Source organism: Mustelus asterias, chromosome 7 (genome assembly GCF_964213995.1).
Source record: "Mustelus asterias chromosome 7, sMusAst1.hap1.1, whole genome shotgun sequence".
NCBI classification, from domain to species: domain Eukaryota; kingdom Metazoa; phylum Chordata; class Chondrichthyes; order Carcharhiniformes; family Triakidae; genus Mustelus; species Mustelus asterias.
In genome coordinates, this window is record NC_135807.1 from 110,161,858 (window position 1) to 110,187,718 (window position 25,861).

The 25,861-nt window shown below is 44.8% G+C and overlaps 1 protein-coding gene across 1 annotated transcript in view; it reads left to right on the plus strand.

Annotated features, from left to right (window-relative positions):
• The window catches only part of zfpm2a (zinc finger protein, FOG family member 2a), a 978,760-nt gene that overhangs the window by 405,876 nt on the left and 547,023 nt on the right, over positions 1–25,861 (plus strand). The window contains exon 3 of the mRNA XM_078217130.1: positions 7,338–7,427. Coding sequence (XP_078073256.1) covers positions 7,338–7,427 — 90 coding nt within the window. The remainder of the gene's footprint in view (positions 1–7,337; positions 7,428–25,861) is intronic.

Genomic DNA, 25,861 nt, shown 5'->3' on the forward strand with positions numbered 1-25,861 from the left:
ATTCTATGATTCAATGGTGAAAGTGATGAAGTTATTGACTTTCTTTTGTATATCTTTGGATGTCAAACTGGCTGAAACTGTATATGTATATGAGCTAACATGGAAAGAGCTTGATGCATAAACACTCAGGGCTCTTATATTTTAACCTGAGTTTTTCCTGAAGGTGATCGTAAAGTTCCATCACAGCCATCCTACTAAGCATGAGGCTCTTTGGGCACATTGGGGCTGGATCTTCACACAGTCAGAGAGATTCTCTGGATCTTTAAAAATGATCTTTAAGAATCCCAATTCTGGGATTCCTGTCCTTATTCCCAAATCCCCAATTTTCACCAGTGCACGATCAGGATGCAGGCTAGTGTGGGTTGCAAGCCGGTACCTTGCACTCCCGAACTGGCCAACTCCATTGCAGGGATAGGCACCTCCTAGCTCTCCACAATTTTAATAGATTTTGGCCAGTTTTACAAGAACTCATCATTGTGGACAGAGGAAAACTTTCAAAAGGTATGTTGTAAAGGACTTACTAATTCACTCTTGGCAACCTATATTTTCTCACCTACCCTTATCCTCCATGGTCCTTATATTCTTCATGCCAAACTACGCCCCTCTGCCAACCCCCATGGCCCCCTTCTGTATCTTTGATGGAAGCCCAGACAACTCTGTTGAAACAACTGCACCCGAGGGAAAACATGGCTTGGCTGACAGTTCTTTTTCTCTGCTCTAATCTGTCAACTGCACAATGTTTATTTACACAAGATAAAGAAGTGCTTTCAATTTCTGATACTGGTACTTTAAATGGCCAGGGCATTGGTTGGCATGGTGGGTATGAGAGAACATGGGAGTTGGGTGAAGGGGCATAGGTTGACATGGAGGCTATAAGAGGTTATGGAGGTAGGTGGGGGGGCATAGGTTGGCATGGAGGGGATGTGGGGGATTGGTGGAGAGCATAGGTTGGCATGGAAGTTATGAGAGGCCATGGGCATTGGCATTGATGGGACATGAAGAGTGTGTGCAGCTAAAGGAGTGTGAGGGCTAGAGAGCTGTTTTTTTGTTTTATTGATCTAACTGTAATTGGGACAAAGTCCCATAACACTGAGACAATCCTTTTAAATAGCCTGATCAGCACCTAGCAGAATCTACGGCTGCTTCCAGAGTCTTTCCGGGGGAGGGGGTGCAGAAGAGATTCCAGGATGAAGAATCAGGATGATGGCTGGGATGGAACTTTAAGTTATAGGGAGGGGTTGGATAGGCTTGTGTTGTTTTTGTTGGGGCAGAGAAGACTGAAGGACAACCAGATCGAGGTGTACAAGATTATGAGGGACATGGACAGAGTGGATCAGGAGCAACTGTTCCCCTTTGTTGAAGAGTCAGTCACGAGGGCACATGGGTTCAAGTGAGGGACAGGAGTAATAGGGGGGATGTGAGGAAAAACCATTTTACCAGAGGGTGGTGATGGTCTGGAATGTGCTACCTGGGAAGGTGATAGAGTCGAGTTGCCTCATATCCTTCAAAACGTACCTGGATGAGCACTTAGCACGTCATAACATTCAAGACTATGGGTCAAGTAAATGGGATTAGGTGGGAGACACAGTAAGAAATTTAACAACACCAGGTTAAAGTCCAACAGGTTTATTTGGCACAAGCTTTCGGAGCACTGCCCCTTCGTCAGGTGGAGTGGAGATCTGCTCACAAACAGGGCATACAGAGACACAAACTCAATTTACAGAATAATGATTGGAATGCAGTCTTTACAGATAATCAAGTCTTAAAGGTACAAACAATGTGAGTGGAGATGTCAGTGCTCAGCGCCGACAACTGCCAGTTTCCAGATGCAATTTTACAACTCATCCGCTTCATCCTGGACCACAATGTCTTCACCTTCAACAACCAGTTCTTCATCCAGACACACGGAACAGCCATGAGGACCAAATTCGCACCTCAATATGCCAACATCTTCATGGACAGGTTCGAACAAGACTTCTTCACAGGACCTTCAACCGATGCTACACACTAGATACATCGATGACATTTTCTTCCTTTGGACTCATGGTGAACAATCACTGAAACAACTATATAATGACAGCAACAAGTTCCATCCCACCATCAGACTCACCATGGACTACTCTCCGGATTCGGTTGCATTCTTGGACACACACATCTCCATTAAGGATGGTCACCTCAGCACCTCACTATACCGCAAGCCCACGGATAACCTCACGATGCTCCACTGCTCCAGCTTCCACCCTAAACATGTTAAAGAAGCCATCCCCTACAGACAAGCCCTCCCTACACACAGGATCTGCTCGGATGAGGAGGATCGCAACCGACACCTCCAGACGCTGAAAGATGCCCTCATAAGAACAGGATATGGCGCTCGACTCATCGATCGACAGTTCTGCCGTGCCACAGCAAAGAACCGCACCGACCTCCTCAGAAGACAAACACAGGACACGGTGGACAGAGTACCCTTCGTCGTCCAGTACTTCCCCGGAGCGGAGAAGCTACGGCCTCTCCTCCGGAGCCTTCAACATGTCATTGATGAAGACGAACATCTTGCCAAGGCCATCCCCACACCCCTACTTCTTGCCTTCAAACAACCGCACAACCTCAAACAGACCATTGTCAGCAGCAAACTACCCAGCCTTCAGGAGAACAGTGACCACGACACCACACAACCCTGCCACAGCAACCTCTGCAAGACGTGCCGGATCATCGACACAGATGCCATCATCTCACGTGAGAACACCATCCACCAGGTACACGGTACATACTCTTGCAACTCAGCCAACGTTGTCTACCTGATACGCTGCAGGAAAGGATGTCCCGAGGCATGGTACATTGGGGAAACCATGCAGACGCTATGACAACGGATGAATGAACACCGCTCGACAATCACCAGGCAAGACTGTTCTCTTCCTGTTGGGGAGCACTTCAGCGGTCACGGGCATTCAGCCTCTGATCTTCGCGTCAGCGTTCTCCAAGGCGGCCTGCACGACACACGACAGTGCAGAGTTGCTGAGCAGAAACTGATAGCCAAGTTCCGCACACATGAGGATGGCCTCAACCGGGATCTTGGGTTCATGTCACACTATCTGTAACCCCCACAGCTTGTCTGGACTTGCAGAATCTCACTGGCTGTCCTGTCTGGAGACAATACACATCTCTTTAACCTGTGCTTAATGCTCTCTCCCCTCACATTGTTTGTACCTTTAAGACTTGATTAGCTGTAAAGACTGCATTCCAATCATTATTCTGTAAATTGAGTTTGGTCTCTGTGCCCTGTTTGTGAGCAGATCTCCACTCCACCTGACGAAGGGGCAGCGCTCCGAAAGCTAGTGGCATTTGCTACCAAATAAACCTGTTGGACTTTAACCTGGTGTTGTTAAACTTCTTACTGTGTTTACCCCAGTCCAATGCCGGCATCTCCACATTAGGTGGGAGGTCAGCTGTTTCTCATATGTCGGTGCAGACTCAAGGTCGAAGGGCCTCTTCTGCACTGTATGATTCTATGAGGCAGGCCCAACTCTAGTTACCACCCAGCCCCCACTCCCAGAACAAAAATCCCGCCTTTGCAGGCTGAGCCAGGAAATTTCCTGCCACCCACCTTGCAGATGAAAATCTAGCCTGTTGTACCAATACAACTTAACTTGATATGCAGCTGGACATGTTTCCTCTCTTGCAGGTCCTGCCAATTACAGTGCTACTGAACTTAATATGAACAGTATTAAACAAAAACTTGAAGGCCGCGTACACAGCAGTTCACCTTTCAGCTTTTGTAATAATACTGATTCAATATGAGGACTAGCAGCTCATTGCACATGTAATGTATTAGGTTCTTAGCAAGCGATTATAGTGGCAATAACACGATTAATGACAAAAACATATCTTCAGAGATTTAGCATTCAGAGGCAATTTAGTCTGCAGCAAATATACAACATTTGGGAAACAGACAATAAATGTGTGCTAAATAACATTCATTAAATTACTGCTTCGTAGCAGTTCCAAAATGTAAGTGCAGGTCAAACGCGAGTGGTAGTTTCCAGTCTGCGGAGTATAAATTGGGACCCAAAAATATATTCCCATTAACAGCTTGTCCAGCAATGCTTGTCCTCTGTTGCAAATTAGAAAGTGAGATATATACACACACATATATACACATATATATACATTCCATTTGTATTCACCAAGTAAAGTAAAAGTTACTCATCTACTTGAGCTACTTGAGTACAGAATAATTCTGAGCATCATCTTACTGAAGGGCCACTCTCAGAAATGCTTAAGTGATTAAACACAAGTTTGTGACCATGATTTTCCACACAGTAAGTTCCTGATTTTAAATGGATTGATGCTTCTTGATGCTTATTGAAGTTAAGACATTTCCGCACAGGAACTTTGGACTAAAAACTGTATAACAGTAGTTTATTAAAGCCATTACTTTGAATAGAGCCCCTGCGACTGTGCAGAGGGACCTGGGGGTCCTTGTGCACGAATCGCAAAAACTCAGTCTGCAGGTGCAGCAGGTGATCAAGAAGGCGAATGGAATGTTGGCCTTTATCGCGAGGGGGATAGAATATAAAAGCAGGGAGGTCTTGCTGCAACTGTACAAGGCACTGGTGAGGCTGCAACTGGAGTACTGTGTGCAGTTTTGGTCCCCTTATTTGCGGAAGGATATATTGGCCTTGGAGGGAGTGCAGAGAAGGTTCACCAGGTTGATACCGGAGATGAGGGGTGTAGCTTATGAGGAGAGATTAAACAGATTGGGTCTGTACTCGTTGGAGTTTAGAAGGATGAGGGGTGATCTTATAGAGACATATAAAATAATGAAGGGGCTGGATAGGGTAGAGGTGGAGAGATTCTTTCCACTTAGAAGGGAAACCAGAACTAGAGGGCACAGCCTCAAAATAAGGGGGGGTCGGTTCAGAACAGAGTTGAGGGGGAACTTCTTCTCTCAGAGGGTAGTGAATCTCTGGAATTCTCTGCCCATTGAAGTGGTGGAGGCTTCCTCATTGAATATGTTTAAATCACAGGTAGATAGTTTTCTGATCGATAAGGGAATTAGGGGATATGGGGAGCAGGCGGGTAAGTGGAACTGATTCGCTTCAGATCAGCCATGATCTTGTTGAATGGCGGGGCAGGCTCAAAGGGCCAGATGGCCTACTCCTGCTCCTATTTCCTATGTTCTTATGTTCTTTACTTGGAATACTGATTCCAGGAAAGCCCTACCTCCAAAATAATATTCATGTGATTTCTCTCACTTAGATTATGCGGATTTCAAGTTCTGGCGGCATTGTATACTCTGCCATGCAAAGTAGCACAAGCATAGATGAAAAGGAAGTAGGCCATGAATCATTGCTCCACTTGTTTTCTGAGTTTTAAAAAAATATTAATGAGATGAATGCATCACCTGTAAAGCCAGCATTTATTGACCATCTTGACTGCCCTTGAAAAAGATAACCTTTTACCACTGGTAATGGTTTTTGATGAACTGAGTGGCATTTCAAAATCAACCACTTTGCTGTGGGTCTGGAGACACAATATAGTCATGATGTGGACACCGCAAACTGCCGGCTGCAAGTGGAGAGGATCTCCAAGAAGATCGCGCATATTGACACAATATAGGCCAGACTGAGTAAGAATGGAAGATCTCCTTCCTTAAAGAACATCATTAAACCAGATGTGCTTTTACAGTAGTTCATGATTTCTATTACTGATACAAGCTTTTTATTCCAGATTTATTTAACTGAATCGACTGTGGTGGGATTTCAACTCATGTCTCTGAATCATTAGTCCAGGTCTCTGGATTATAAGTCCAGTAACATAATCACTATGCTATCGTTAACAATGATCATAGTTCATAAAATCCCTACAGTGCAGAAGGAGGCTATTTGGCCCATCGAGTCTGCACGGACCACAACCAAGCCCTATCCACATAACCCCCACCTATGTACCCTGCTAATCCTCCGACACTGGGGTCAATTTAGCATGGCCAATCAACCTAACCCACACGTCTTTGGACTGTGGGAGGAAATCGGAGCACCCGGAGGAAACTCACGCAGACACAGGGAGAACATGCAAACTCCACACAGACAGTGACCCGAGGCTGTAATTGAACTCGGGTGCCTGGCGCTATGAGGCAGCAGTGCTAACCACTGTGCCGCCCTAAGTCATGATGTGGAGATGCCGCGTTCTCCAAGGCGGCCTTCACGACACACAACAGCGCGAAGTTGCTGAGCAGAAACTGATAGCCAAGTTCCGCACACATGAGGACGGCCTCAACCGAGATGTTGGCTTTATGTCACACTATCAGTAACCCCCACAGCTTGCCCCCTGGACTTGCTGGCTGTCCTGTCTGGAGACAATACACATCTCTTTAACCTGTGCTTAATGCCCCCTCCTCCACTCACATTGTCTGTATCTTTAAGAACTGGTTGGCTGTAGAGATTTGCATTCTAATCAGTATTCTGTAACTTGACTTTGTGTCTCTACGCCCTGTTTGAGAGCAAATTTCCACTCCACCTGACGAAGGAGCAGCGCTCCGAAAGCTAATGGTATTTGCTACCAAATAAACCTGTTGGACTTTAACCTGGTGTTGTTAAAACTGTTATTGTGCCACACTAAGTGATGCAGAGAGGTAATGACAATTATCACATTTGTGCAAGAATTAGAGAAAAGGCTTGCATTTACCAATTAACTTTTTGTCACTCCTTTATAATTACAATAATTCATTTACCTTTCTTGTGCTGCTGTTTAAATTTATGAATGGGTTCATGCAAAAATTGACTTAAAGGTTTACGACAAAATTATTGTATTAATGGACTTTTGCTATCCAATGATAATGACTCTTAGATCGTAACCAAAGATTTGTGGGTTAGGTTGTCCATGCTAAATTTCCCCTTATTAGTGTAAGGGGGATTAACAGGATAAATACGTAGGGTTACGGGTATAGGGCCTGGGTGGGATTGTCAGTGGCGCAGGTTCGATGGGCCAAATGGCCTCCTTCTGCACTGTAGTGAATCTATGATTCGAATTAAAGTTAACTTGGAATTTTCCTTTCCTTTTTCCTTGAATATTTGATTTATTGAAAAAACATTTAATTTAGTGACTGACTACAGTATTAACTTCTTGCTACATATGTTAAAGTTTATTACATTGGTAGGCAATTTGGAGCCCTTATGTAAAGGAAAGAAAGATATGTAGGTGAACAAGCTTCTCAAAAACTCGGTTACTGATCCATCTATCTAACCAGAAAATTTGGTACTTTTCCTGAAGGGGAAGCATTCACTGTAAACTATAACTCTTCCCATATTAGTCAACTTTGAGCATTGTGTTTTTTTATTCAGGTGATGAAGATGGCAGTAGGGAGACAGTAGAATCAGATGGAGAAAAGCCAGGCCAATCTAATTTGGAGCTGGAAGACTGGAATGGACCAGGTATATCTCAGTATTCCACCATCTATTTTTATTTCTGTTTTGCTGCTATTCTGAATAATAGTTCGTATAAGATGATCAAATTGCCTGTTGTGTCTGATTTGTATCCTAAGCCTAAGGGAGGAAAAAGGCTTGTGTTGAATTTGCTTTTGAATTTTTGTAATAATATGTAGCAAACATTTAAGGTCACATAACATGATGTACGATGTACAATAAGTGCCATTTTAAGAACAGGGGATGCCCACATTTGAGGAGAGGAAATAGTTTTTGTCAAAAGGGGTAAAAATCAGTATCTGACGCGGAGCAAACCTGCAAAAGCTCTATGTGCAGAAAGAAACTCTGTCTTTTTAAAAACTGCACACAAGTGATTCAATGCAAGTTTTAATAATTCTCATCAATTTGATCCAAAAGCATGCAGCCCATCAAGACAGAAGCCAGACTGAAGCTGCTGAATTGCCTATCAAAAAACAATGAGCAAGAAAATTTGCACAAACAGAACTCTGAATATGACCCTTCAAAGTTCATGGGGAGCAGAAAATTTGCCTCCATTTTGTGTCTTCAGGGGTGCCTAATCCCCAAATTTGACTGTAGACTCCAAAAATGTTGATGTAAGCTGATTGTTCTAGAGGAGGTAATGGGCTGACTCCACTTTTTACCCTGCCAAAGGACATGTTAGCTGGCCAAATCATGGGAAGGATTCACCCAAAAAATCTAAGTGCCAAATTCTGGTAAAAATTGGAGTACATCTGCTGCTTTTTTCAGTGTGATTCTAAATGTATAACCCACACTCTGTATCACAGAGTGCTGTAGTGTGAATCATGCTGAAAGGCTGGAGGCCGGGCCTATTCCCACTGGAGAGGCCGGCTGGATAGCGCTGAGCGGGCAACAGCACATGCGCTGATCTGTCATAGCCACCCCACTCCAGCCACAGCCAGCCATAACCTCCCCCCACCCAGCAATCCTGACCTCCCCCCACCCTCGGACCGCCTTGACCTCCTGATTCCACACCCCCCCCCCCCCCCCCCCATCACAGGCAGCCCCAATCCCCCCCCCCCACCCCACTGCAGTCCTGATCCCCCCCCGCGCAATCCCAACCCACCCGGCAGGCCAACCCCCTTCTCGATGGCCAGCCCCAATCACTGTCTTTCCTCCCTCTGCCTATGATCTCTAAGAGTGGCAGCGGGATTCCCCCTACTCCCACCCATTGTCCCAATAGGGTCTGCCCCTTGGGCCCAGGTGGCACACCCCTTCCCTTAGCTGCAACCTCCTGGGGGCCTCAATGGCCTCCCTTCTCTCCAGCAGGGTCGGGCCGCCAGTTCACTGCCAGTGGGGAGTTGTTGTAAACCCTGTTGGAGTGAAACACTCCTGGTGGGTGTTGGGTGTGGGGAGAGACATTAGCGGGCCCGGAGACTTCAGTCCTGGGCCCACTAATCAGATTCAATTGGTGATTTAAATAATTTATTCAGCTCCACACTGATTTCTGGCACAGAGCTGACGACACCAGAAATCCGGTGGCTAAAGCAGCACAGCTGTCTGAAAGAATCACCCCCCACAACTTTAGTCAGTAAAATAAATTTTACATATGCCTTTAACCTGGGTGTTTGAACCCCAAACCTGGCTGGCACCCACCAGGTGGACTCTACCTCTTCCAGTTTACACGAGATGAGGCCACTATTACACCAGGCCCCAATTGAATGCCAGTGCACTGGAATTTTCAACTAAGAGCATCATGTCCCTGGTCCCAATCTCTCCCCCTCTTTCGATATTGTCCAGATATGTTCTGTCCACAAAAAGTAATCCAAATCCAATCCAACTACTTGCCATCCCATCAGTTCACTCTCAATCATCAGAAAAGTGATGGAAGTGCTATCAAGCAGCACTTACACAGCGATAGCCTGCTCATTTACATTCAGTTTAGGTTCCACCAGGGACACGTAGGTCCTCACTTCATTGCAGCCTCAGTCCAAACATGGACAAAACATCTGAACTCCAGATGTGAAGTGGGAATGATTGCCCTTGACATTAAGGCAACATTTGACCAAGTGTGGAAAAACTGGAGTCAATAGGAATCAGGAGGAAAGGTTTCCACTGTTTGGAGTCATACCTAGAACAAAGAAAGATGATTGTGGTTATTAAAGGTCAATCCCAGGAGATCTCTGCAGGAGTCCCTCAGGATAGTGTCCTCAGCCCAATCATGTTTAGCTGCTTCATCAATGACCTTTCCTCCATTACAAGGTCAGAAGTGAGTATCTTCATTGATGATTGCACAATGCTCAGCATAATTCACGGCTCCAGAGCCTGTGCCGATATGCAGCAGGAACTGGACATCATTCAAGTTTAGGCTGGTAAGTGGCAAGTAACATTTGCACCACACAAGTGTCAGACAATGACCATCTCCAACAAGAGAGAATCCAATCATCTCCCCTTGACATTGTTAGGGGAAATAAAATAAATGTATTAAAATGGAACCCTGACTTAAAAAGCACATGCTAGTTAAATGCTTACGCAACCAGTTAACCTTATACACCCTAAGGATCTATTTCAGCAGATCTCTCCAGTAAGATTAGGAAACCAACTTTGTTTACTTTTAGAGGGACAGGAGATAAGGCGAAACAGATTAACTGTAATCTTTGGATAGGATAAGGGGAAGACAATTAGTATCTAGCTAGGAGGAGATAACGAGCCATGCTTGGGTGAAATGTTTAATATAAACCTATATGTAGACAAGTTTGGAAATTAAAAAATGTTCTGTGTACATGACCACCAACATATAAATAAAGTGAAACTTTTGTGATTTAGCAGAGTGCAATATTAAAAGGTCTGTGATTCAATGCTCCCCCTGTATGCTTGAATAAACAAAAGAACCATAGCATAGAAGGAGGCCATTTGGCCCATCTTGTCCATGCCAGTCTGAGAAAAACCCAAGAGTTCTTTCTAAACCCATCTTCCTGCACCTGGTCCGTAGCCCTGTAGGTTCAGATCCAGATACTTTTAATAAGAGTTTAGACTCTCTGCTTATACCATCAATTTGGACAGCAAACTCCAGACGCCAACTACCCTCTGCATAAAAAGGTTCTTCCTCATGTTCCCTCTACACTTTCTGCCACATATCTTGAATCTATGTCCCTTGGTTCAAGAATTCTCCGCCAAGGTAAACAATTTTATTCTGTCCACTCTATCTCTTCCCCTCATAATTTTGTACACCTCAATCAAGTCACCCCTCAGCTTCCTTTATTCCAAGTAAAATTCCAGGGCGGAAGGGTGGCTAGGTGGTTAGCACTGCTGCCTCACAGTGCCAGGGACCCGGGTTTGATTCCAGCTTGAGTCACTGTGCGGAATCCACACGTTCTCCCCATTTCTGCGTGGATTTCCTCCGGGTGCTCCACTTTCCTCCCACAGTCCAAAGATGTGTGGGTTACATGGATTGGCCATGCTAAATTGCCCCTTAGTGTCAGGGGATTAGCTAGGGTAAATGCATGGGGTTATGGGGATAGGGCCTGGGTGGGATTGTGGTCGGTGCAGACTTGATGGGCCAAATGGCCTCCTTCTGCACTGTTGGGATTCTATGATTCTTTTATGAAAATAACCACAACCTATCCAATCTCTACTCTTGGCTACACTTTTCCATCCCTGATAACATTTTTGTAAACTGCTTCTGCACTCTCTCCAGAGCAATTATGTCCTTATGACTAGAACTGCACACAAAACTCAGTTGTGGCCTCATCAGTGTTTTATACAATTCCAACATTATATCCTTACTTTACATTCTATACCTCTGCCAATGAAGGGGAACATTCCATATGCCTTCTGTACAACCTTGTCTATTTGAACTGCTGCCTTTCGGAACCTGTGTACTTGTATGCTAAAATCTCTCACTTCATTTACTCCTCTTAGTATTTTCCCATTTATTGTGTACTCACTATAACTGTTTGACCTCCCTAAATCCATTACCTCATACTTCTCCATGTTAAAATCCATTTGCCACTTTACCACCCACTCCACCAACCCATCTATATAGTTTTGAAGATTACAGCTATCCTCTACAGTATCCACTACTCAACCTATCTTTTTGTCATCTACAAACTTCCCAATCATGCCCCCTATGTTCACATCCAAATTATTAATATATAACACAAAGAGCAAGTGTCGCAACACTGAGCCCTCTGGAACACCACTTGAAACAACTTTCCATTCGCAAGGACATCCATTGACCATTAGTCTTTGTTTCCTGTTACTGAGCCAAAGTTTTTATCCAGTTTGCCACATTACCCTGTATCCCATAGGCTTTTACTTTTCTGACCAATTTGTCATGTGGGACCTTGTCAACGTTTTATAAAATCCATGTACACAACATCCAATGCACTACCTTCATCAGTCTTTCTTGTCACTTCCTCAAAGAATTCAATCAAATTTGTCAGGCAAGTACTTCCTTTAACAAATCCATGCTGACCATCCCTGACTAATCCATGCCTTTCTGCTTGACAGTTAATCCTTTTTTTTAGGATTGATTCTACTAATTTGTTCACCACCGATGTAATACTATAACTGGCCTATAATTGTTTGGCATTTCCTTGAACCCTTTTTAACGATGGAACTATATTTGCATTTCTCGGCCGGGGTTCTTCCAAAAAAAATTCTAAGTTCCCACTGCGTGGGGGAAAATGGGAGTAAATCCTATCTGGTGTTTTCAGCGTGATTTCCAGAGTGAATCTCTGATACTCTGTGCATCACAGAGTGCCTCAGCAGGATTCACACTGGAAATCTCGGGGCGGGACCTATTCCCGCCCAAGAAGCCAGCAGCATAGCGCTGAGCGGGCCACTGCATACGCTGATTTGTCAGCGCGGAGATCAGCACATGCGCAGTGGCGACATCCAGATTGCTGGCCAGCTCCGCAATCACCGATTGCTGGCCTTGTAGACCCCCACCCTCTCCACCCCCTGATCGCTGGACTCCCTGGGCCAGCCCTGATCTCTCCGACTGACCACCCAACCAGCCCCAATCCACCCCCCGACAGTTTCAACCCCTTTCCCCCCCCACCCCGATGACCATCCTCCATCCCGTCCAGCAGCCTCGAACCCACTATCCAGATGGCCAGCCCTGATCACCCTCTTCCATTCTTCTGTGAGCGATCCCAATGAAGAGTGGCAGTGGGATCCCCCCATACATTGCCCGGCCCCCTCTAGCCCCGCCCTCTTGGCACTGCCCATTGCCCACTAGACAGTCCCAAGGTGCCCAGTGTGTCGTGCTAATTTTTCCACTTGGGTAATGCCAGGGGGCCAAGCTGACACTGCCCAAGGGGCACCTACCATTACCCCAACCTTCGGGGGGGGGGCCTCAATTACCTCTCTTCTCTCCAGCGGAGTTGGGCCATCTGTTCCCCGTTAGTAGGGAGCAAGATTAAATCCCGCTGGAGGGAACCATTCCTGGGGGAAGATGCTAGTGGGCCTGGAGAATTCAGTCCAGGGCCCGCTAATGAGATGGAAGTCATGATTTCCATATTGTAATAAGCTCCGCACCGATTTCTGGCATGGAGCTGATGATGCTGAAAAACATGGTCCTGGAGATGCTTGGAAGCCATGGCGCCCAGCAGCAAGCCCGTTGATGTCTCCCAGCCCACTGCGCTACTCGAGCAGTGCAGTGGGCTGTGAGAATCATTCCCCCCCCGCCCCCCACCAGTCCTCCTGTACTTCCTCTTTATCCAGTGAAGATTGGAAAATAATCCCCAGAGTACCTGCTATCTCCTCTCTGACCTCCTTCAACAGCCTCAGAAACAATCCGCCTGGTCCTGGCAACTTATCAACTTTCAAGGATTCTAACTCTTTGAGTACTTCCTCTTTCTTTCTGGCTATCCCATCCAGTATCTCACAGTATCTACTATATCTGCATCATCTCTTTCCTTTGTAAACATGGAGACAAAATATTCATTTTGAACCCTTCCCACAGCCCCTGCGTCTCTGCACAAATTTTATTCTTTATCTCCAATAAGTCCCACTTTTTCCTTAACTAGCCTTTTACCATTAATATATTGGTAAGATATCATAGAACAGAACAGAATCCCTACAGTACAGAAGGAGGCCATTCAGCCCATCAAGCCTGCACTGACAACAATCCCAGTAACCTCATGCATTTACCCTGCTAATCCTCCTGACATGAAGAGTCAATTTAGCATGACCAATCAACCTAACCCGCACATCTTTGAACTGTAGGAGGAAAGCAGAGCACCGGGAGGAAACCCACGCAAACACAGGGAGAATGTGCAAACTCCAAACACACAGTGACCCGAGGCTGGAATTGAACCTGGGTCCCTGGCACTGTGAGGTAGCAGCGCTAACCACTGTGCCACCGTGCCACCCCCTCTTTGGGTTTTCTTTAACTTTACTTGCAAATCTTTTTTCATTCTCTTTGATTTTCTTATTTCCTTTTCAACTTCATCCCTACACTTCCTATATTCATCTACACTGTGTGCAGTGCTTAGTTATTTGTGCCTATGGTACACTTTCTTTTTTTGTTTGATCTTCCCCTGGACAACCGGGGGTCTAGATTTGGCAATACCACTCTGATATTTGGAGGAGATATGTCTACTTTGTCCATTTATGATCTCGCTTTTTCGTGCTTCTCACTGGTTTTCCACTGATTTATCCTGTAGCAGTGCTATCCGGTCCATGTCAGCCAAGTCCCTTCTCATTCCTGCAAAATTTGCCTTCCCCCAGTTCAAAACTTTTAGTCCTGCTTTATCTCTGTCCTATTCAATGGTAATGCTAAATCTAAGTGAATTGCGATCACTATCCTCAATATGGTCACCAACTGCCACTTCATCCACTTGCCCTCCTTCATTCCCCAAATCTAGGTCTAGAATTGCATCTCCTCTCATTGGGTTTGTCACTAATTGGTTGCAGAAAGGTTTTCCTGGACACACTGCATGAATTTTTCTCCCTCAGTGCCACTTACATTGTTTGAATCCCAGTTGATTGTTGATAAATCCCAGTCGGGATAGTTAAAGTTTCCTAGTATTATTGCCCTCTTGTTCTTACAGGCAGAAATTAGCCTATGTATTTGTTCTTCTATCTTCCTTTCACTATTTGGGGGTCAACAATATACTTCCAGTAGTGTTTTTTTTATTTCTAAGCTCAATCCATAAAGCCTCATTTATTGACCCATTTAATATATGATCCCTTCTCATAACTGGAAACGATTCTTTAACAATTAGTGCTACTCCTCCTCCTTATCTCCCACTCTAACATGTCTGAAAACTTTATAAGCAGGGATATTAAGCTGCCAATTTTCCTCTCCTTTAGCCAAGTTTCCATTCTAGCAATGACATCCTGCTGCCATGTGTCTACCTGTGCCTTTAACTCATCTCCCCCATTTGTAATACCCCTTGCATTGAAGTATAAATAGTTTAACCCCCTTCAGTTTCCCTTACTGGACACTTCTTAAACTTTGCTTCTCCTGTAATTCCAAGTCTATCACTACATCTTCTTCATCACTAGCTAATGTTCTACCTCCATTTTCCTGATCTGAATCTGACCTATTTGATCCTACTCCTGGGATCCCATCCTCCTGCCACACTAATTTAAATACTCCCCAGCAGAACTAGCAAAAATCCCCACAAGGACATTGGTCCCAGCTCTGTCTGGGTGCAGCCCCTCTGGTTTGTACCTTCCCCAGAACCGGTCCCAATGTCTCAAGAATCTGAATCCCTCCTGGCTACACCATCTTGTGACTTGTAACTGAATGTCCTGTGATTAGTTCATAAGATTCCACCATAAGGACATTCAATAGCATTGCCATCGCTGACTTCCCTACATTCAACATCCTGCCGGTTACCATTGACCAGAAACCGAACTGGAATAGCTACATGAATATTGTGACAACAAGAGCATGTCTGAGGCTGGGAATTCTGTGGAGAGTAACTCATCTCCTGACTCCTCAAAGCCTGTTGACCAGATACAAGTCAGTTTTGTGATGGAATACTCTCCACTTGCCTGGATGAGTGCAGCTCCATCAATACCCATGAAGCTCAGCACCATCTGGGACAAAGTAGCTCACTTAATGGCACCCTATCCACCACCTTCAACATCCACTTCCTCCACCACTGACACACAGTGGCAGCAGTGCGTGCCCCCTATAAGATGCACTGCAGTAACTCACCAACGCTCCTTAGATAGCATCTTCCAAACCCATCAGTCTTACCATCCAGAAGGACAGAACCAACAGATGCATGGGAACAGTATAATCTCCAAGTTCCCCATCAAGCCACACACCATCCTGACTTGGAACTATATCGCCATTCCTTTACTGTCACTTGGTCAAAGTCCTGAAACTCCCTCCCTAACAATACTGTGTGCATCTACACCACATGGACTGCAACAGTTCAAGAAAGCAGCTCACCACCAACTTCCTAAAGGCAATTAGGGATGGGCAATAATTGATATCCCGTGAAATAAAAAGACAGAAATGACAACTTGTTATAGAACACCTTTAACATAATAAAACATCAGAGGCTTCACAGAAACATTATGAACTGCATTGATGTAGATAAGCAAAAACATTATCAAAAAGGTAGGTTTAAAGGGCTGCATTGAAGGAGGGTAGAGAACTTTAGGGAGGGAAATCCAGAATTTAGGGTTTGGACAGCTGAAAGCATGGCCAGCAGTGATATGAATCTTTTAAAATTGGGATGCTCAAAAACCTAAAATTAGAGGAGCAAAGGTATCTCTGAGGGCTGTGGGGATCAATGAGACTACAAAGATGCAGAGCAGTGAGGCCATGGACAGATTTTAAAAAAGGATAAGACCTTAAAATATAGGCTTTATTTAACTGGGAGCTAGTGTAGATGAGTGAACACAGGGGTGTTGGCTGAATAGGATTTGGTGCAAGACAAGGGTAGGAAAGTCTAATGGTGCAGGCTCGAAGGGCTAAATGGCCTATTCCTGCACTTATTTGTAGTGAAATTTTGGATTACCTTAAACTTATGAAGGGTATAATGTAGGAGGCGGGTTATGAGTGCATTGGAATAATTACGACTAAAGGTAACAAATACATGGATATAGGTTTAAGATATAAAATGAGCAAGGGCAGAGTTGGGCAATGTTACCGGAGAGGCAATGGCATTGTGATATTTTCACTGGATTAGTAATTCAGAAACCCAAGTTAAGGGGACCCAGGTTTGAAGCTTTTATGGCAGATGGTGTCATGTGAATTAAGTAAAAATCTGGACTTAAAAGTCTAATGATGACCATGATACCATGTTGATTATCATTAAAAACCCAACTGGTTCACTAATACTCTTTAGGGAAGGAAATCTGTCATCCTTACCAAGTCTGGCCTAAATGTGACTCCCGGTCCACAGCAATGTAGTTGACTCTTAAATACCCTCAGGGATGGACAATGAATATTGGCTCAGCCAGCGACACCCACATCCCATGGACGAATGAAAAAGAAGTAGGAAGATGGCACCTTTTTCACCCCGATAACACTACCTGACCTCACCCCATCTCAGTCTATCCATTTCTGAAGCCCTTGGCTAGAATTCTGCAGCTATTCATGCCCCGCCGCTGCTGCCAGCAAGAACGGAGAATTTAGCACTCAGCCAACTTGGCTGAGAGCCAAATTCTCTGTTCACTGCAGTGGGACCGGAGCATCCCAGCTGCAGGTGAGATCATAGAATCCAGCCTCTCAACTATGCCTTCATTAGCTCTAGATCTGACTATTCTAATCATTCCTGGCTGGTCTTGCACATTCTCCTCTCTCTGAATTTGCATTCATCCAAAACTCTGCTTCCTGTGCCTTACGTCACAGTAAATCCCATTCCCCTATTATCCCAGTGCTTGCTGACCTATGTTAAGCAATGTATTGATTGTAAAATTTTCAACCTTGTCTTCAAATCCCTTTTTGACCTCACCCTTCCCTATCTTTGTAATTTCCTCCAACCCCACAGCTCTCAAGATATCTGTGCTTCTATAATTCTGACATCTTGTGCATTCATAATCATAACTGCACCAGCATTGGTGGCCATGCTTTCAAATGTCTAGGCCCCAAGCTCTGGGATTTACTCCCTACACCTCACTGTCCTTCTACCTCAATTTCCTCCTTTAAGACACTTCTCAAAACTAACCACTTTGGCCAAGCTCTTGGTCATTTGACCTATCTGCTAATGTGGTTTAGTGTCATACTTTTTTTGTAATGCTCCAATGAAGTGCTTTGGGAAGTTTCATTATTTTAAATGCGTTATATAAATATAAGTTATTGCTGTTGCTGAAAGCTCATCTCAGAGTAAAATATAACACCAAGGTTGCGAACAGTCTGAGCCAGGCTCAACGGTTGCCAGGGAGAGGAATGGAGTTTGTGGCTAGGGAGCAGACGTTGTGGCAAGGACAAAAGACAATCATTTCAGCCATCCTAATATTTGATTGGAGGTCATTTCTGATCATCTAATATTAGATGTCAGACAAGCAGCTTAAAAAATTAGAGAAAGTGGATGCGTTGAGGCAAATGAGGTGGAACTAAATGTCATCAACATGAATGCAAAAACTGACATATTTTTGGATGGTGTCACAGAGGAGCAGTGTGTAGATGGGAAATAGGAGGTCAATGAGGATAGATCCTTGGGACGTACACCTCTTGTCCTGCTCTCCCTCCCCTCCCTCCCTCCTCTCCCCCTCTCTTCCCTTGTCTCCTGCCCTGTCCCCCTCCCTTCCCCCCTTTCTCCTCCGCCAATTAAGTATATGAGGTGGAATTGAAGTCATTGCCAGGTGATTCTCTGGCTTTGATGAGGAAATAGAGACCAGGTGAGTACAGTCTGACCCAGTTGGATTTCTGTGGAGAGGCATTGGAAAAGGATGGTGTGGTCAACAATGTTGGATGGATTAAAGAGGAGTTTATCTCTGTCACAGTCATATAGGATGTCAGTTGTGACTTTGATAAGAGCCCCTTCTGTTCTATGTCAAGAGAGAAAACTGATTTGTGGGATTTAAGCATGGAGTTCCGGATAGACTGGCATTAATTTTGAAAGCATTAGCACATTTAAGGATTTTGGAGAGGAATGAGAGCTTGGAATTGGGATAGTAGTTTTCAAGGATGGTAAGGATCAAGGTTTGATTTTTTGAGGTGAGGGGTGATGATGACAGATTTGAAGGGGTGGCTTACAGTACCTGAGGCAAGAGAACCATTAGCAATATCACCAAGCACAGAGGCCAAGAAAGGAAGTTGCAGGTCTATAGTTTAGTAGAAATTGAATTAGCAGGATGTGACTCTCATAAACCAAATGAAGCATATGTGGAGTTTGGATTGAAATTAGAGAAAGAGACAATTTTAGGCCTAGGGACTTAGAGGATTTTACACCCAGTGAGCTTGGAGAAAGGAGAAGAAAAGCTGATCAGATGATTTCAATCTTGGTGACAAAGAAATCAGTGAATTCCTTGAACTTTTTGAAGGTGGGGGTGAATGCGACAGAGGAGATGAGTAAGAAAATTACTGGCTGAAGAGTAAAGAATCTGGGAGCTATTTTTGCATTTCAGGATGTTCCTGAAATAGTGACCAGTTTTAGTGGGTGAGAGTCGCATGTTATGTGGCCCAGCCAGATCTGAAAGTGAATGACTAAGCCAGTTTTCCACCATAACCATTAAACTCTGTGTCCCTTGAGCTTAAGGGAATAGATGTGAGGGCCATACCATAGGGAACAACTAATATGAGGGAAAGAGAGTAATGGTTTTAATGGGAATGAGGGTATGAAGGTGAGGATGTGGATGAACAGATTGATGAGCTGCAGAAATGTCCTGATGAACAGAGTTTGAAAGGCTATTCAGGAATTTTGAAAGTGCAATTGTGAATGAATTGGCAGAGATTCTTTTTCACTGTTGGACACGGAAGGAAGTAGGATTTGGAGGTGAAAGTGTGATGTGGGTGCAGAGTGATACAAGAAATTGATGGGTACTGTGGGAATAGTGAGTGTACATGAGATGGCAAGGTCAAAGGGGTGGTCTTGAATATAGTTTGGGGTTCACATGGAGGAGAGAGAATACATGGAGGAGGGAAAATATGATTAATTGAGATTGAAATTGAAGTCACGTAGGATGAGAAGTTGCTTGGTGCACAGTTTAATTAGGACAACAGTGGTGATAACTTGTTGAGAAAATTACCATACTGATTTACTGGGCAGTAGAAACTGGGGATTTTGAATGAGATGGTCAGAGAAGGAGAGTGTCAAGCGAGTAAGAGAACAGGCCAAGGTTTGATTTGATGATAAGGGCTATACCACCACTGCAACAATCTGAGTGAGGCAAACAGTGAAAGGTTGGGAGGCTTCTGTTAGGAGGAAGATGACAGGTTTCCACAGAGATCTTGATGTAAGTTCAATCATTCACAATAAGTTCATAGAATTCAAGAACAAAAGTGAAAGAATGTTCTAGAAGGAGATGAATAGAGGGGTGGTGAGATCCAACCCACTAGCAGAGTCCATGGGTTCAGAAATGGCAAGGGTGAGTTGGTCAGGGAGGAGTTTGGCCCTCAAACTGTGTTTTGGATGGTGGGCCAGAGAGAGAGAGTAGTATGAGGCAGTGGGGTTGTTGCTTGTGAGGAGGCAGCAACAAGCACCTCAGTCAGTCTTTTGGAGGATGCCAGAGGAGGCACAGAGGAAAGCTGTAGGTATTTCTAAGAGTAAGTCAAATTAGGGAAATTCTTGGGATGTGAGCATCACTGGCAAGGCTAGTATTTATTATCCATCCCCTAAATGCCCTTGTGAAGCTAGTGGTAGGCTGCCTTCATGAACCACTGTAGGTGTACTTTTATGGAGGGAGTTCTAACGCTTTGAGTCACTGACAATGAAGGAACAATTTTGTACTTATAGTCAGGATGACATGTTATTTGGAATTGAACTGGTGTTCTCAGAGGTCTGATGTCCTTGTCTTTCTGGTAATGGAGATTGTGATTTGGAAGGTGATAGTGAAGGATCCTTGCCAAGTTTCAGCAGTGCATCTTGTAAATGCTACACACAACTGCAATCATGCACCAGTGCTGGAGGAAGTCAATGTTTAAAGTGGTGGCTTGGGTGCCAATTAAGTAGGCTGCTTTGTCTTGGATAGTGTTGAGATTCTTGAGTATTGTTGGAGCTGCACTCGACAAGCAAGTGGAGAGCATTCCATCATACTCATAACTTGTGACTTGTAGATGGTAGCCAGGTTTTGGGGAGTCAGGTGATGAGTTACTTGTCACAGAATTCTCAGCCTTGAACCTGTTCTTTTAACCGGTTTTATGTGGCTGACCTATTTAGGTTTCTGGTCAATGCTAATCCCCAGAATGTTGACAGTGGAAGATTCAATGACAGTAATTCCATTGAACGTCAAGCTGGATGGTTAGAGGTTGGATTCTCTCTTTTTGGAAATGTATCAGCCCAGGTCTGAATGTCATCTAGGTCTTACTGAATATGGACCTGGAGTGCTTCAGTATCCAAGAAGTTTCAAACAGCACCACTGTGCAATCAAAAATGAACATTCCTTGTTTTGACCTTATGTTGGAGGAAAAAACATTGATGAAGCAGCTGAAGATAATTGGCCTAGGACACCTACCCTAAGGAACTTTGCAGCGATGTCCCACGGCTGTGATGTTTGACCTGCACAACCATCGTCTTCTTTTATGCCAGTGGAGAGCTTCCACCACCCCACCCCCCCAACCCCCGAGTCCCAATTTCTTCAGTCTTGCTAAGACTCCTTGATGTCACACTAAGTCAACTGCTATCTTAATGTCAAGGACAGTCACTCTTACCTCATCTCTGGAATTTAATTATTTTGTTCATGTTGGGATCAAGGCTATAATGAAGCTAAGTGGCTCTGGCGCAACCCAAATTGAACAATGATGAGCAGATTATTGCTGACTAAGTGCCATTTGATAACATTGCAAATGACACCTTCTAACAATTCAATAATGATTGAGAATAGAGTGATGGGACAGCAATTGTTGGATTGATTTGTTCTGCTTTTTGTAAACAGAATATACCTGGGAAAGTTTTCATACAGTCAGTTAGGTGCCAGTGTTGCAGTTATACTGGAACAGCTTGGCTAAGGACGCAGCTAGTGCACATACCTTCATTACTATAACAAGAATGTTGTCAGGGTTCATAGCCTGTGCCATATCCAGGAGTGTGAGCTGTTTCTCTTGAAGCGAACAAAGTTGACTGAAGACTGCCATCTATAATGAGGGGGACCTCAGGAATCATCCTGTCAGTACTTCTGCCTTCTTTTTTGTGTTGACATGCTCGGCTCTCCCACCATTGAGAATGGGGATATTTTTGAAGCCTCCCCCTCCCGTTAGTTGTTTAATTGTCCAATGCTATTCATGACAGGGTACACTAGGGTTGCAGAGCTTTGATTTGATCAGTTGGTTGAGAGATCACTTAGCACTATTTTTACAGAATTTTATTTCTACTGTTTATCATGCATGCTGTCTTGCGTTGTAGCTTCACCAGGTTGGCATCTCATTTTTTAATATGCCTGGTGCTTCTCCTAGCATGCTCTCCAACATATCTCTTTGAACCAAGATTGGTCCCTTGGCTTGATGGAAAAGCCAGGGTGAGAGACATGCTGGACCATGAAGTTACAGATTTTGGTTGAGTACAATTCTACAGCTGCTAATGGTCCACAGCCGCTCATGGATGCCCAATTTTAAGTAGTTTTGATTTGTGAAGGCAGCGTACCTGAAAGGGGGAAAATAAAAGAATGCATTATGACAAGGAGGTCTTGGAGGGGTAATGAAAAGAGAATTTAAAAAATGGAGGAATCATTTGCAGACTGTTAGCATTTTGTAATTTGAAATATTCATTAGTACAGACAACACGGGCCAAATGGCCTCCTTCTACACAGTAAAAGACGTGTTTCCACTCCATTGGTGGACAATTAGAAATTTGAAAATGCATATTAATTTGACAATAGGTCAAATAGGGTTTGCACATTCTCCCCGTTACTGCGTGGGTTTCCTCCGACTGCTCCGGTTTCCTCCCACAGCCCAAAGATGTGTGGGTTAGGTGGATTGGCCATGCTAAATTGACCCTTAGTGTCAGGAGGACAAGCTATGGTAAATGTATGGGGTTATGGGGATAGGGCCTGGGTGGGATTGTGGTCAGTGCAGACTAGATGGGCCAAGTTGTCTCCTTCTGTACTGTAGGATTCTATGAGTACTCTAAGAGATGTTTAAAGGGTTAGGCAGAGTAGGGTGTGAAAGTGGTGTGGGAACAATAGCCCCATGAAATTAACGCTGTTGGTCAAGTGGAGAATGAGCATTAAAGGGACTAATGGTTTGATTTGTTTCTGTGCCTAACTTCCTTGTAACTTCTTGGCTTTTCAACCTATTGTACTACAAAGTCTAATTTAAATAAGTTCCCTTGTTTGATGATGTATTAAGGAATTTGAGTGTTTACCATGAAATATAATCGTTCCAGTAAAGGAGTGAAACATGAGGAATACATTTACTGACTTTAGTGAGAGCCATGGAAAGGAAACTGGCAACAGAGTGTTCTCACTTTAACATATGCTCTTTTAGAGGAAAGCTCCCTGCTGGGACTGTGGGGTTGAATATGTTACCTTGATAATTTTAGTGTTTCTGTTTTTGAGCAGAGTTTAATTGTAGTTCAGGAAATTATCCGTTATTAAAATTTAAGCATTCTGGAGAATCAGCAGTGACATTAATTTTTGTTACCTATGTTATGCTATTCATGTATGTGATTTACAGCAGCGTGCGCCAGCAATTGATGGTATTACCAATGCATAGATTGCAGAAGATGTGAAATTTGTCAATGTAGTTAACCAATGGGGAGGCTGGTAATAGACTTCAGAAGGATATTCAGACTTCAGAAAGCTGTTGACATGGGCAGCCGCATAGTACATGAAACTTAAAGGAGAGACATTTGAAGTCATGTATTTCAGAGGAAGAATTTCAAATTCAAATAAATCTCAATTTCAAATAAACTGTAAAATTTTAAAGGAGGTGCAGAAACAAAGCGATCTGGGGTTTATGACAGTGAAAATTTGAAAAAATATCATACTTATTCCTGAGCTTTGTAAATAGAGGTAACGAGTACAAAAGCAAGGAGTTTACACCAAAACTTTAAAAAACACAGTCCTCTATTCTACAGGGATATGAAATTTCTGCCATTTTGTGGATTTTTGACATTGGAATCTCATAAATCCACCACTTTTGGGCTGGTACGGGGCTTAGAAAAATGCAACAGTGCTATCAGTGGGAGTGGGAGCAGCTAGAGTTGTGTTTGAGGGAACAGCAAGTGCAGGAGCTGCTCCTCCAATCATAAATTCTGTCTCTCTCACACTGGCTGCTCGAGCTCCTCCAGTCATGGATTCACTCCCTCCAACTCTCGCTGCTCCTCCAGATACAGAGGGGGTGATCTTACCATTGTATCTCGCCGGCCAATGTGCTGGGCATGCCAGTAAGATCTTGATAGACCTGAGAAATCAGGGTTCGTGACCAATTTCTCGCCCGTGGCTATCTTTACCAGCACCAGTTATCCGGCGCGTTCAGCCTTGTGCCGGGAAGGGCTGTGAGGCTGAATACGTTATTTGGCGGCACGGTAGCACAGTGGTTAGCACTGCTGCTTCACAGCTCCAGGGGCCTGGGTTCGATTCCCGGCTTGGGTCACTGTCTGTGTGGAGTTTGCACATTCTCCTTGTGTCTGCGTGGGTTTCCTCCGGGTGCTCCGGTTTCCTCCCACAGTCCAAAGATGTGCGGGTTAGGTTGATTGGCCAGGTTAAAAATTGTCCCTTAGAGTCCTAAGATGCGTAGGTTAGAGGGATTAGCGGGTAAATATGTGGGGGTAGGGCCTGGGTGGGATTGTGGTCGGTGCAGACTCGATGGGCCAAATGGCCTCCTTCTGCACTGTAGGGTTTCTATGATTAAATTTAAATGTATCTTAATACTCATTTAAATAGAATTAGGAGGCCTGGGATGGAATCATCTGGTTCACTTGCCTGTGTGGCCTCACCAGGGACGGTTCTCTCCGGCAAGGATCATGTATGGTTCCTCCATTAACGGGGACCAAATGGGATGATCTCACCGGTAGAACTAGAGGCCCCTGGGAGGCCATGGGCAAGAGGAGGGTGCCCCTTAGGCAGTGCCAGTCTAGCAGTGCCAGCCTGAACCAGGCAATGCCAAGGGGGCAGGGCCAGATGGGGGCAACGCCTGAGGGGCAGGGCCAGACTGGGGTGGGCCCGCTGCATACTCTGCACAGCGATTGGTGGGGGGAGGAGGGAGGAGACACCACTGTGCACTCTGCACAGCAATCGCTCAATGGAGGGGAGAACACTGCTACTCTGCACAGCGATTGGTGGGGGAGGAGGCAGGGGGGACCGCTGCGTATTCTGCAACAGTGATTGGTCGGGGGGGGAGGGGCGGGGTAAGTTCTGCTGCACACTCTGAACAGAGTGGGGCGGTCCCGCTGCATACTCTGCACAGAGATTGGTGGGGGGAGAGGGAGAGTTGCCGGGTGGTGGTCATTCCAGGTGGGAGGGGTCGTGATTATTCCGGGCGGTGTGGATCGTGAGTAGCTGCTGAGCTCAATGATAACGTAGGAGATGTGAGTGCTGGGCCATGGAGGCCAGCTATAGCAGCAGAGGCAGTAACAAGTCTCTGCTGCTCTCAGAGCACAGAGACCTGCACGTGCACAAACATGCAATCTGCTACTATCAGCCATTTTCCAGGTGATTTAGGCCTCATCCACTCTCCCCTCCAGGCGGAAATCGGATCCAGGGTTTTTTTTATTGCAGAATGCTTAAGATTCGACTGGTAGCCTCGCTGAAAAAATGGATCTGGAACTCTACCATTTTCTGGACTTAGAATTATTTTGGTAAGATCACCCCCAGAAACCGACTGGAGAAGCGAGTGAGAGGGACCCTGTGATTGGTGGAGCTGCAATAGCAAGCATAGGAGAGATTGAATTTGTGATTGGAGGAGCAACTTATCTCCTGAATATTGAAAGGTCTGGATAGAGTGGACATGGGGAAGATGTTTCCATTAGTAGCAGAGACTAACAGCTGAGGGCACAGCCTCAGAATCTTTAGAACCAAGATAAGGACGAATTTCTTCAGCCAGAGGTGGTGAATCTATGGAATTTGTTGCCACAGAAGGCTATGGAGGCCAGGTCATTGAGTGTATTCAAGACAGAGATAGATAGGTTCTTGACTGGTAAGGGGACCAAAGTTACGAGGAAAAGGCAGGAGAAATGTATCAGCCATGATTGAATGGCGGAGCAGACTTGGTGAGCTGAATGGCTTAATTCTGCTCCTATTTCTTATGGTCTTATGGTCCTGTGCTTGCTACTCCGGCAATTACAACTCTGACCTGTCCGAGGAGACTTTCAGCTTGTCCTCTCCCACTGACATGCCGTCTATGTTGGTGGCTGAAGTAATTGTTAATACAAGGTTACTAACATCTATCT